Source organism: Aphis gossypii, chromosome 1, assembly GCF_020184175.1.
Source record: "Aphis gossypii isolate Hap1 chromosome 1, ASM2018417v2, whole genome shotgun sequence".
Classification (NCBI taxonomy): domain Eukaryota; kingdom Metazoa; phylum Arthropoda; class Insecta; order Hemiptera; family Aphididae; genus Aphis; species Aphis gossypii.
Genome location: NC_065530.1, coordinates 85,541,772 through 85,556,508, shown reverse-complemented (window position 1 = coordinate 85,556,508; position 14,737 = coordinate 85,541,772). Strand labels below are relative to the sequence as shown.

Sequence of the window (14,737 nt, the reverse complement as noted above, 5' to 3'; positions counted from 1 at the left end):
AGAACTTATTTTTTTCACTTCAATTTAAAAACAAATAAGGATAATAAACTAAATATAACTAACTATGAGAATTATTAATTATAAGTGAATTCAATGCACAACAAATCATTCTACGGCATTGTCTTTCATCATCAAAAAATATTACTTAAGATACTTAGGCATTATACATAACCTATCATAATTTTTTTTTTTTTTAGCTATTATAACTACTTATTGAAATCTAAAAAAAAAAATACTGAATAATTACAATATTATAACCGAACATACGCATAACTAAATAATATAATATTTTTATAAGTTAAATATATTAATTTTTTATTGCATTTTTTGAAAAAAAGTTTAATAAAATAATACAACGCACTTGCATTGGTATTGATATCATAGGTAAATATATAATTTTAATGGTTTCATGTAGACATTATTACAATAATATTCGTATTTTATACGAGCAATATTATTACAGTTATTGTTATGTTATTAATATTGCCTGTCTAAAACATTGCGGTCGTGATAATCGACGAACTTAAACGTTAATATCAAATGAGACAAGTGTACCGTAATATTAACACAAAACAAAATAATAATTGCCTACATAACGAACATTTATCACACTTCATGGCTCAAACGAACGACAAAGTATTTAATAGTCATATTAATAATTCATAGTAATACACTATACCTACCGCATAAAAAATTATGATGAAGGTTTTTTGGTTAATAACAATTACAATTCAATTAAGCTACGCGACAAAATAAAATAATGTGATTTATATCCGTTTTACTCATTATTATATTATCATAAAAATTCCGATTGAAAGTCTACATAATAAAATTGTAGCATATTAGGTATATGAATATGTAAACCGGGTAGTCCACCGTGTCCCCCTCTTGTTTTGGCATTTACTAACATAGGAAAACGAAAAACTCGATTAGCTATCTCATATATTATAATATAGTGCCTACTTGCCTACGTTGTTTAATATTGTTATTATACCGATTCAGAAATATGTAGTTAGCCATGGACTTTTCTCGATTAGGCATTGTTTAAAGTACTTGTACATATTTTACATTCTGTTTATGAAGAATGAATGAAATTAACTAGCAAACTCGGGGACCTTTAATTTGTGTCCAATTAATGGCGGTACGATATTATAACAACATATATAATTCACTACATATTAAGGTTTAGTTAATTTTAGTATAGTTTATATCATTAGATCTTTATAAATTATTTAGCGCGTATAAGCAAGCGATGGCCAGTAGTAAATTCTCGGGTAGGTTTATGGCCGGCTAAAAGGCAGCGACATTTTTTCTAGACGATTGACGGAACAGACAATTCGACCGATGCTTTCTGCTACTCCTCCTCTTCAACGCTCTGCAACAGCACTATATACGTCCTTTAAAACTAAAATTAAATTAAATTTGTCGTGCATGTATATTTTTATTTTTTTTCTCTTTTCTCTTCTCTTTTGGCCCGTCATCTATCCTCCAGAATTTCATTATTCCAGAACGACAAGGGTAAAATAATAATAATATGAGTGTGATACGAAGAGGAAAGAAGAGGGGACAGAGTTTTCACGGTCGTCAAAAGAACTGTCAACCGTTGTCAGAGCACGGGTTTTCCGTCAAGGCGTGCAAAGTAGAATAAAATCTATAACTGTACCGAGAGAAGGACTCGGTGATGACGAATTCAATGAAACAATTATTATTATTTTAGTCATACAGTTAAGAGTAGAAATATACACCTATGAAGTATGTTTTCGTGAAGTGGACGCGTTGCGACTAGCTACACATGTCAACAATTCTAATCAATATTACTTTCCCTTTTTTCATTTACTTTAAATGTTGAACATCATCATACAAATAAGTAGTGCATATTTATAATACTTTAAACATACATTATTAACAATAATCTGCATAATATTTGTTATAAAATAGTTTATAATGTTTAATTAATAATTCGTGTACACGTATAGGAATTATTCTATATGCAAATAGAATATGATTTACCATATACTGTGTATATATATTGCATACATATATATTATGTACCAAGAGTTAAACGTATTCAATATTTGCCTAGAATGATAATATACTAAAAATTATTTATATTTTAAGCATCGTTTATATTTTATCTTTCGTGATCTTTTAATAGAGATGTATTATTTTATAATATTTGTGATGGTAGATTAACTACGATGACTTTTAAAGTTCGGAGTCAGTGGGTTCACTGTGTTTTGAAAGAGTTGTTAAAAACATATTATGATTCTTTGATAGCTTTGTGACCCATACAAAGTTAGTTAAAATTATGTTGTTACATTTATCATAAGAGCTTCATAGTTTGGTTACTTTTACTCGAATCTATTGTTTCAATTTAGTCCCTCATATATCTCGTCATTTATTATTTTTAATATCTATTATATCATGTAGATATAGTGTATCTAAATAATTAATCTGATTTAATTGTGTCACAGTTTACATGATTATAAATATAAAAGTTGTATTGTTCAGTATTTTGTTTCCTTCAGCGCAATATTCGAAAATACATTTATATTTGATGCCATTACTCCTCGATATGCCTGTATATAGTATATACAATACATACTACGTATATCAATTAAGTTTCATAATATTTCTCAAGAGTAGAATATTTTTCCGTTATGTTGTGTAGAAATTTTACTCAAAGGTATACTATGTGGTATTCCGAGTAACTTTCCATTAGGCTATAGTACCTTTCAGATTTCGTTGATTGTTTCACTTTTGAATATGCACTTAGGTCCCAGTTGATTTTTGTCAATTTATTCAAAGCTTAAAAAATGACAGTCATAATTAACGGTTGAGCTTTCAATTTGGAGTATGATAGGTGTATAGTATTATCTCGGTCTCAATGGTAATACATAAATAAGTAGGTACTTTTAAAGTAACAATATGGAATTATTATTATGTTATTATTACTGTTTCTTTTGTCTGTCATAGTGGACAGGCTTTTAGTTTATACGATTATTATAATAGACTTAAAGAACTGTAGACAGTTTCCGTAAATGTTTTTGAGTTTTTAATTTGTTTCGTTTTGTTTTTGTAACTAAATATTATTTGATAATTCTATTTTAGTTTTCTCAACACTTAGACAATTTATCCTGATAAATATTTCCATAATTATATAAAATACTTATTATACTTACTTAATATATCTATCTATTAAAATCTTTATATCGATCATCGTTTATTAGTGAATTGAAAAAATTATTTACCTATTACGGATATTAATTTATAACATTAAGCATATTGTTTTGGCCTGTCATTGCCCTATCACATTAACAATTATGGAAATACTTTGGGGAACAAATCGCCATCAACAGTTAACGCAATATGTACTTCCTTTTAACACATTGATCGGCACACCCATGAGACTAAGTTTAGTTCTTGGTTAAGTTGATTTCATGCTTCATGAATTTTAGCAAAATAGCAAATACAAAATATAGGTTTGATGCATAATAATTAGATTCCAAGTTTAATATATCTATAATCAAATAGTTGTTGGATCATATATTACCTCACTCGAACTTGTTACCTTTCGATTATTTTAAGTGGTTCCTAAATTCGAATTCAAGTATGTATAAGCATATTTTCCATTTCCTTATAACTTACTGATTTTAGTACGAAAATTGCTTAGCCAGCTGTGAGAACTTGTCGAAAGACTTTCTGATGAATTACCTCCGAGTAACATATTGTAAAACCAATCTGTCAATGACTTATATATTACACTTTACTGTTAACACAAAAGTACGCATTATTCTTTTCTCTTCAATTTATAAATAATTAACTTTTAAATTAACGATTAATGTTCACAGAAGAAATCATAATATTTTTTCCTTAAAAAAATGTGATTTTTTTCACTTAACAAATTATTCAATCTTAATATCGTTGTAGTTTCATTCCTTTGGTTTATAAAAAAAAAAAATCAATATACTTATTAATACTTTATGTAGATACCAATATACCTCGTAAAATTAAATTGAGAGACTTGCACGTTATAATTATAAAATACTACCATGCAAGTACTTATATAAGCCATTTAAATCTGCAAATTTCTATTAATGTATTTAGAGGAATACTTGTAGGAAGATAAAAGTAAAGGTCGGGAAAATCCCGTGTTCTAATATTATTATTGATTAAAGGGCTTTGTAAATGTGTATTATAGATGAGTCGTATAATGTCGCGAGCTTCGCCACCAAAATCAGGTATCTGATGCACACGCTTTATTAAGACCTTATTTAAATGCGTGCGCAGGGAGAAGATTACGCCCGAGACATAATCTAGTAAATCTATCGGTTTTGTCTGTGCTTAAAGTAACACGGTTTGGTAGGCATAAAGAAGGGAGGTATAACAGCTGTCTGAATACATTTGCATGCGAAATCGGCTGCATGTCGGAACGATTTGATTCCTAAAACGTATAGCGCGTATAATGAGCGGTGCGACTCGGTATAATAATATAGCGCGGTCCGATGTCGGTTTACGTTTACGGACCGGGAGGTTGTCCGGAGTCCCATAAAAAGTGGGTGGAGAAATTAGCCCCCAAAACTGGGGGACATAAACAGTTATCGGGTGTGTAGAATAGCTTATATGCGTTCCTAACAGATGTGTATTGTATTGGAAGTATCGCATATTATTATTATAATTGTCCATGATGCGACTATAATGCATTTATCGTGTTTTTTTTCACTTTTAGTTATAGGTACATAGTTTTAGTAAATATTTGATTTGTTTTACTGCAGAATGATTCAGTTTTGTGACATTAAATTTACCATCTATAAAATAATGTACTTTTAAATTATTATAGCTGTAAAAACAAAAATTTAGTATTGATTGTCACATTGTCAAACCCATAAATGGTTTAAATATTTTCAGAGCTATGTAGGTTAAGTTATTATACTAAAAAAAAAATTACATTTTTTAAAATGTAAAACAATAGTTAAATATTATGGGAAATTAGTTCAACTATAATATCTTTTAATTTACACTTAATTAAACAACTATTATCGCATACTATATTTAGTGTAGTTATTGGTATTATTAAAGGTTTCAAGTTACAATAGTACACATATTATGTATAATTAAAATTATTTATTATTTTATCGTTTTTCAAGAATATTCATGTACAAATTAGGCTAAATTATTAGTGATAATAAATATTTGTTACATATTTTAATAAGTTGCTAATTTACACGCGAAAGTCTTAAACTCGACGTCTGTTCAAATAACTTAGATATCTGTTTAATATTAATATTACTCGCTTAAATAATATAATATAATATAATTTGATGTACCTATGATGAATTTTAAAATTTGATTTTTGTCCATTAAACAATCTCAATATATAAATGCATAATATTTGTAAATGTTATATTTTAATTTTTTGTTTTAACTTTCATTCAAAAATACTTACACCGCCGAGTCACGCGAATAACGCATTTATGTTATGTACTATATTATACATGTACACATTGCATAATGTATACGGTGTACCCATTTGAGAACGTCCGTCCTTTCTTTACCTACATAAATTTGCGAATTGGCCGCGCGTGTGCGATCGCTGAAAGTTGCGATTGTTTTAATTTTAAAGCGAAAGTAAGGCCAACAGCTGTCATACCAACTACACCACTACACTGTTTAATATAAATATGAAATCATTAGGTACGTCGTATTATATATTCATAACGAAGTATCAGATACACGTGCGATTCCCACGTGTGTACAGGGCGTAAGAAAAATAATTTACAAACGTAATAATGTTATTAATTTTTATTTTGACCAATATTTTGACTGTTGTATTTAGTTAAATCATGTTAATATCTAATTTATTTTATATTATCATATTATATTGTGTAGTATTGATTAGATTAAAAGTTCTTAGTTTGTACGATATATAGTTAATTGCATTTATCTGTCCTTTCTATTACACCCTGCATGTGATATATAATATATTATACGTATATTACATGTAGAATAGTGTTATAGTAGTAGTTTTCCTTGGATTTCACGCAACTCGATCGAATCGTCGTGTGTGTGATATTTATTTATAAACGCACGTATCTAATATCTATATATAGTTACTACACAGGAACGGTAGGTCGTTTTTGGTGTTTCGATTTGGAATTTATTATTTTAATATAATAATATGATATCAATTTATTATTTGTGATTTTGTTGAATAATTAAAAGTAATACGTAAAATCGCAGTAATATAATATGTACAATATTTATAAAAATCGATGAGCTATGGGATACCTTATCGATTTTGATTTTATTTATTTATTTATTTATTTTTTTGGCACTCGCCAGGAAATTTCGAATCGTCGAAACACCTAAAAATAATGTGAACTAAATCGAAGATGACGGTTGTCCCGCCATCAATCCATAGCACGTTCCTCCCACTTTCGATGGTTCAACGACTGAAAAACACCAAAAAAACCGATTCATTTACTATACCCATACACTTTCGAATTTGTACCTTTCAAACCCGTGTACATAATATAACACGGTACACTGGTGTCGCAATAATAATACCATATCGCTCGAACCCATTCGCTCTGGTTCGGTAATATTGTTATTATTTTCGATCTTACGAATATCGCCTTGACCACCGCGGCTAATATTATTATACTATGTATAGGTACACCGCGTGGTGAATATATATATCGTATAATATAATATAATAGATGAATTATTATGAACGATAATTTTTTATCGCATTACATACCTTACCTATACTATATAATATTATTATTGTTTTCTATATATTATTATTGACGGCCGTCCATGAAACCGAAAAGCTCTTACATCCGGTCTAGCCCTGTATACATCAGGAGCATATATATTTATTATAATATCATACTCTCCGTGGCGTCTGTCATTTCCGCAGCTACAGCGTTCTGCCTGCATATTATAATTATTATTGTACTCCTCGTTCAGAGATTCTTTGATTTCCGATGACGCTTCTGCCGTTTTCTATATAACATGTACCCTGAGCGCATATACAGTGTATACGCAAGGTTGAAATTCCGGAAAATATCGATTTCCGGTCCGCTGTGGGTGGCGAGGGTCGTATTTTTTCGTTCGTAAAATCGCGCAACCCCGCTAGAACCAATCGGATTTTATATATTTAATTAAATACCGGATGCTGCGTGGACGTAAAAAATAACCTTTATAACCCAAGGAATCCGGGACGAGCGAATTAAAAAATAAAATAAAACCAACCTATATATATACGCACAATATAAGAGACAATAGACGCATAATTTTCAACAACGACGACGAAAGTGATTTTAGTGTCGACGTGGCAGGAGGTATTATTTTAGGCGCATAACATAAAATCATGTAGATGGCTGATATCACTGTATTTATTTCTTTCGCCATGAAAAGTGTACATAATATGTTGACCGGTTTAAGATTACTACTCATGAAACGTTCAACAAAAGTATAAGAAATACAGTAGTTTATACTTACTATAGTATTGAAAAAACTAAACTCTGAACTGCCCCAAATTATATTGTTAAAAGTTTAAAATAATTGTTTTATTCATTTTTTATCAAAAAATTATAGCCTGATCAGATAAATATCATATTTTGGTATACAATATGTTACAAGTAGTTAAACTTCATCCAATAATTTCGGTAACAACGAGTCCATAAAAATATATAATATAACTTACCTTTTTTTTTTGGTATGCAATACACGCTAATGTTATTATACATAATATACAGTTGTGATTTAGTATAATGTAATATAATACAAATTGTCAAACATTTGAAATAACAATATTATATACTATTGTTCTCTGATGTAAAAACTAAAAAAAGACATTTACAAAATGCCAATAACGATCGCTAATAAAAAAAAAAATTAATAATTGAAACCATAACTCTAAAAATACATTTTTTTGTGGTTACGTAATAAAACCAAAACTTAAGGAATGCTTTTATAAAAAAGATTATACACCTAATGAAAAATATATAATGTTTCTGTGTTTCTGTTTCTAATATATTTATTTTGTTATGAAAAGTTAAATAATTTTTAAAACCAGTTAAGTAAATTGGACTCTGCGAACCAAATTCACTTCATTTCGTCTTGGATGGGTAATTATTTATAAAAGTTTAAATTTACACACTTTACTAAAGTCATAGTATTTTGTTCGGTAACAAAAACTTAAAACAAAATTTTAAGGCTGGGGCCAAAGGTCTATCGTTATAAATAGTGTTCTAAAGCCATTTTTCTAGATTACTGTCTGCCGAGATTACCTTGCGATCGAAAACAATTGTAAGTTTTCTGGCGCCCATTCGTGTCTGAAGACAATAATATATATATATATATATAAATAATATACGCACCACGTTGGATGCACTAACTTTTTGATACCATATATTTTCATACTTAGGTAAATCATATACAAGAAAAAAATTATAAAATATTTTCTTTGGATTAATTATTATACAACCAGTGTTTTTCGGTGAATAAAATTTCGGTTGATTTAATATAAATATAAAATTAATTATGTTGATTAATTCCTTTAACACAAATGATTTCCATTAAACAGAGAATGAAAAAACAAAACAAAAAAAAAAAAAAAATCGAAAAAATAACAATGGCTAGTCTGTTGATTATGCAGGAGCTTGGGTAATGTTATTCAAATACAATGACAAAAGAAAAGTTATTAAAACAAAATTGTCCAACAAGCCTTTTTTCCCCTATTGATTGTATTTTAATATTAAGGGGTTTTAATTTTTTTTCTAGGTTTATTTTAAACCAACAATATTGCTTGGGAAGATCAGTCAGTGTAACATATTATGTATATTTTATACAGTGTATAACATATCATTTAATTTAATATACAATATACATACATTATATTTGGATTATTGTAATTCACTTTATAATGTATACATTATACTTTTCTCGTACATATTTTTTACATTTTATTCTTGAACTCGAAGATATTAAAATATAAAAAAAAATGCATTTACTTAGAAAAAACCATTAAGTCGCAATTTTATTATTTTACGGTTACATTTGAGGTGAAATATTATATTATTATTAGTAGAACTTCTGTTTGTTTTATTTAAAATGATAATTTCATTGACATATCATGTCAATGCCTCGTCCTTATTGTGACATAATATTATTATTATATTTATATAATATTATAGATATTATTTAAAATTCGATCGTATCTTTTAATAAAATGAAAAATTTAATATGAAAAGTAGATTGGTGCATTAATACGATTATACACACAAAAGGTATTATTTTTTTTTCATACTATACGAATTGTATAGCTTTATGACACGTCAAATGCGCACACGTTGTGGCATTACGGGAACTCTTTTGAAACTGCGTTTCCCCGTGCTATATAATATAAATTATAAACTATATGAGTCTGAATTAATTTAATATTGTAACACGTGTACAAGAGTAAAATAATGCCTATTATTCACAAACACCGATTGCGTGATTTATTGCATTTTTTTTTTCAGTAATGATTAAATAAAAAAATAAAAAAACATTAAATATGTGCTTATATAAGTACCTGCCTATGTTCTGTATTTGTTTAATTTAAGATTATAATTTACTAACCGACGTATTTTTTTTTTTTTTGTTTCAGGAGAGCTCATCTCAGAAACTGTTTGGAAAAACTGAAAGAAATGGTTCCGCTGGGTCACGAATCGTCTCGACACACAACTTTGGGCTTGCTGACTAAAGCCAAGCGGTTCATAAAGGTAATATACATTTATATAATTGCTAGTCCCTCGGTCACCATCTAGGGACTTAGTTTTCGGTGAGAAATATATAAACCCTCTCACCATTAATGGGTATCGCGTGGATATAAAATGCTCGAGCACTATATATTTCTGAGGATCGCTCAAAGGATTATTAAGTACCTTTGAGAAAACTGCCGGGTGACCACATCAAATGGGCTAGCACGTATAATCAACGGCGGCCAATAGTTATCGTATTTCTCGATGTAATGATAAAGGGTTAATCTATACTCCGCGCAGATTTCAGTGCACCATGGACAAGGGGTTGGGGTAATGGAATGGCTAGGGGCAAACAAGAGTCGATGGTATGAAGGGACACGATAAACATCTATACGTGCATATGTGTGTGTATATGTATGTGTATGTATATGTACTTATATAAGGGATTAAGCGCAATACTATGGATTTAATCTAGGCTATTGGGTTTTTCGAGGGAGTGTTCTGAGGGTAACTGTGTTTATGTGTGCGCGTGTATATATATGTATTTATACGAATGACAGTTTTAATGAAACCGGATGCTGTTTTTAGTTTATATTATGCGACCGACTTATACACATATTATATAATATATAGGTACGCAATACGCGATTATTATATATACTACTATACAGCTAATAATATATCTACACAAATAAACCAAACGCTTTTCTGTCAGCGAAAAAAGAGGACTATACATAGATAATATAAAATATGATAATATGTAAAATGCATAATATTATGTATTATGCATGCTCTTGGTCAATATTCGAAATTGGGATCAAAACCGTTTCCACGTCTGTAGTCAATTGAAGTGTGTCGTGTGTTGTACGATAAATTTCAGCCGTGACTGTCGAGTGAACAGTAATATTATAATGCAGTCGAAGAATCCGTTGCCCTTGCTTATTTATTTTACGCGTAACGAATATTGATTTTATTTGTATACGCATATTATATCTATGATAGAATCAAGGTAAATTCGTAATACTGTAAGAAGTGTTAGTAGTCCCACAGTTTTGGGCTATAGGCTTTTTTCTTGTATTGATTCTCGACTTGGTTTTATGTGATAAAAATAATATACAACGTATTTTCTAATAAGGTTTTTTCTATTATAAATTACAATACATACAATAAATAATGAGGATTTAATTTTTTAAATAAAAATTTAGAATTTACAGAAATATAATATACATAATTTAGTTATAATATAATAATGTATGTATATATTATACATATATATTGTATAAAAGGTTGCATTAGTGCGCAAATAGTTTTCTCTAATAACTTAATTTTTATTAAAATATTTGTATTAAAAATAAAAATAAAAATCTTTAAAAATGATATTAAATATTTAGAATTTATGATATTTAGATTTATATTTAATATTAATAACTAAAATTTTAAAATTATTATAATTTATAGCCTTCATGCATATCCTAAATCCATTATCATAGAACTACTATCCTTGGTACACAAAATTAAATAACTCAAAAACTATTCACTCAAATTTTAATTTTGATACTTTAAAATATTCAGAACATATATCAGCTTAACAATTGTAAAAATTATGGTTAAAGACTAAAAGTGTGTATCTTCACAAGATGTTGTAAAAAAATCTCATCGATTTGAAAAAATTGCCAAAATTTCCATAAATCAGATTTTGAACAACCGTATTGTTAAAAAAAAAAAATAACGTGTACGTTTTTCTTTATGAATCATTAATTGATTTCTGTACGTTGGCTCATTTGGCTCCTACGTGAAATTTTTAGTTATATAATTTATATTTATATTTATACTTATAGAGTTTATTACCGTACTATAATATAATAATTAGTAATTATATTGTCTGTTTAGTAGCTGATAAAAAAAAAAGAAAACAATTTTATTTGTTGTATTCTAGTAAAGTGTTGAACTTCGAATGCTTTAAATGAAATTCATGGTGTAGTTAGTGTTTTCTGTTTTATAATGTTCCAGACATAATTGAATAAATATAGAAATGTTTATGTTAGTGTATTTTTCTTTTATTTGATTCATAATACATATCATATTAATGAAGTAATGTATAGCTCTATATCATATCACAATTCATGGCTTCTGCTTGCTATACAGAGTCTCTTAATTGAGCTGCGATAAAAAAAAAAACATATATTTTTTTTATTACTTTCTGTAAAATCATTACACACGATTTCGTTTTGCTGCATTAGACTTTCCCTCCTCTACCAATCTAAAGTTCATATTTTATGTGGGTTACAATTTGGCCGTTTTAATTGTATAGAACAAGAACAAAAGATTAATTCACTTGTAAATAGCTATTGAAGGTATTTAAAATTGTTTCCACAGCTTGCAATCGCAGTAAGCTATAATGAAAATTGAAACTAATATAAATTTTAAATTATTATACCACGAAAAAACGGATACATTTTTGGTATTATTACTGGCATTTTATTTTTGATAATACATTGTTACTAGCTTAGTTGATAAAAAATGACAAAATTGAAATCTGTTATATATTTAATATCACTCAAATCACATATAATATAATGTTATTATGTTTGCTGCTAATCTTAAACTAGGACTATATGAGTTCCACGTGCATTTAAAGCATTTAAAGTAATTAAATAAGAATAGAAAATCAACTGTATTGTGGTCGGATTTATTTATTACTTATTATTTTTTTTTTTTTTAATAAAAGAAACATATGAATCGAAAGCATTATATATTAATCCCAGATTTTCCATTTACATATGGTGATTTCATGACATATTATACGAGCTCTTTCAACTTATAAAATCGCAGGAGTGTGTTTCGTGAATAATTTCAGACTAATGGTTTTTTTTTTACACTGCACGCTATATAGCACACGTCCCCGAATACCTAATAATTATTACAACGAATAAAATGTCAATTATTCCCCTCGCAGTTATCGACGTGACGTCATGGTAACCCTAAGTTTTTATTATTATTATTTTTATTCATTCAAGCCATCTAATTGTATATAATGTTGAACAAATAACTAGTGACTACGTGTCGAATAATTATTTAGTGACCCTAAATCTAAGGGCATAAATTGAATGCTATTTCAAGGTGATAAGAGAAAAGCTTTTACTGTCTCGCATGTAGCACCTTTACCCGGCTATACGCGCGGATGTGCTTTTAAAGGTGACAGTTTTGACGTTATGTCGAATCTAAAGTGTCATTTTTTTTCATTCTTTTTCTCCCAAAAGTACTTTCACTAAAATAAATTCCTGAAAACGTTCTATAAATATATATAATACGAATTGACATTTTACTATTATTATTATTACATTTATTCTTCTTTTTGTTTTTTTTTTTTTTTTTTGACGATTTTGAGGGCATTGTCCATTATTTTGATTGCTGAAAAAACTTGACATAACTCATTGGAAAAGAATATTTTTGATACCTATTTTATAAATATATTATAATGTCTACTTTATGTATAATATAGAAACCATTTTTAAGTTTTATTCTTATACTTTACTTTTGACAATATAATAAAAATATACTTTTGTTTTCCCTGCAAAATACCGAGCATAACGGTATCGCATAATTCGCATACGTATATAAACATACTAGGAGGCTTCGGGATTAATATGACACTAGTTTGGATTTCTTTAGTCCAATACATTTGAATATTCAATTTCATCACATTCTTCTTGGGTCAATTATTCTGTTCACAGAAATCTCGTTAAATTTAATATCGGTGTATCGCATCTTCAATATTGTTTTACAAGTAAAACTCAATTTAAATATACGTACATATTATATATGAATAAGATTTCATTAAAACTGACCTATGGTGTAGATTTTTTACAATTATTTGATAAAAACAAAAAAAAAATAGTTTTTTAAATTTATTTGTATTTAAAAATGAATTATTTCAATTTAATATAATTATAAATTTAAAAAAAATGCCTATAAATAGCCAATTAATATCAATGATAGACTCCTTTTAACAAATTGTTATACTTTGTTATATTTAAATAACGAATATTAATATGTATAGGTTATACATTAACTATATATTTTATTTTATTACTTCAATAAAATTAAAAAATTACAAATTTTGCAATAAAATAATTATACTGATAAAAAAAAAAAAAACAATATTTTTCTATTATAATAATAAAAGAATATATTATTTGATTTTATTGCATCAAGTTAATTAGGGATACAAAATAATATTAACGTTACAATTCGTCATCATAATTATTTATTAAAAGCACAATGTATGTAGTACCTATTTATAGATGGTTACCATTATTACATTATAAATTATTCAAAATATTTTTTACAAAACGAAGATAATACGGAATTTTCATTTCATAACGATGTATTAACGTATTAAAATAAATAATAATTTACAATAAAACTGTATTTTGCTCAAAGTGGCGACCAAAGGCTTTTTAAAAAATTAACATTCACATACATAAAATATATTGGGTTATATTATAATGGCCTAAATTGGTATGATATTTTGCGCGATTTTTAAACCACTCAATGTCGTGATAGTGACTATAGGACTCGTAAAAACTGACAGCCGTAATAACTATAAATAAATGCATGCGTAAATTCTATTATATGCCGTGGTTGGTTCGTTAAAGTAGTCGTTTGAGGGTGGATTTAAATGTTTTTTTTACGAGTGTCCAACATAATTCAAACTCATTTTAATAACGATATATTTTAATTTATAAAACTATATTGTGCATAATATCCAATAACTGTTCGACTTGCCTATTTGACACGTACCTACGTTAATATTATACGTGTGCTCATAAATAATACGTTATAGCAAAATATTAATCTATTTATTTATTTTATTTATTTTTTTTTTTTTTAGTTTGTTTTTGTCTCTATTTATTACAGCTCTGACTGCATACTCGGTTTTTTCTATCCAAATTAATTGAACGACAATTTGTCAACAACCCGAA

General features: G+C 27.7%; 1 protein-coding gene across 2 annotated transcripts in view; it reads left to right on the top strand.

Moving 5' to 3' along the window:
* LOC114132741 (max dimerization protein 1-like) overlaps positions 1-14,737 on the top strand; it is a 162,481-nt gene that overhangs the window by 116,620 nt on the left and 31,124 nt on the right. For both annotated transcript variants that reach the window (XM_027998300.2, XM_027998291.2), the window contains one exon: positions 9,659-9,773. In XM_027998300.2, coding sequence (XP_027854101.2) covers positions 9,659-9,773 — 115 coding nt within the window. The remainder of the gene's footprint in view (positions 1-9,658; positions 9,774-14,737) is intronic.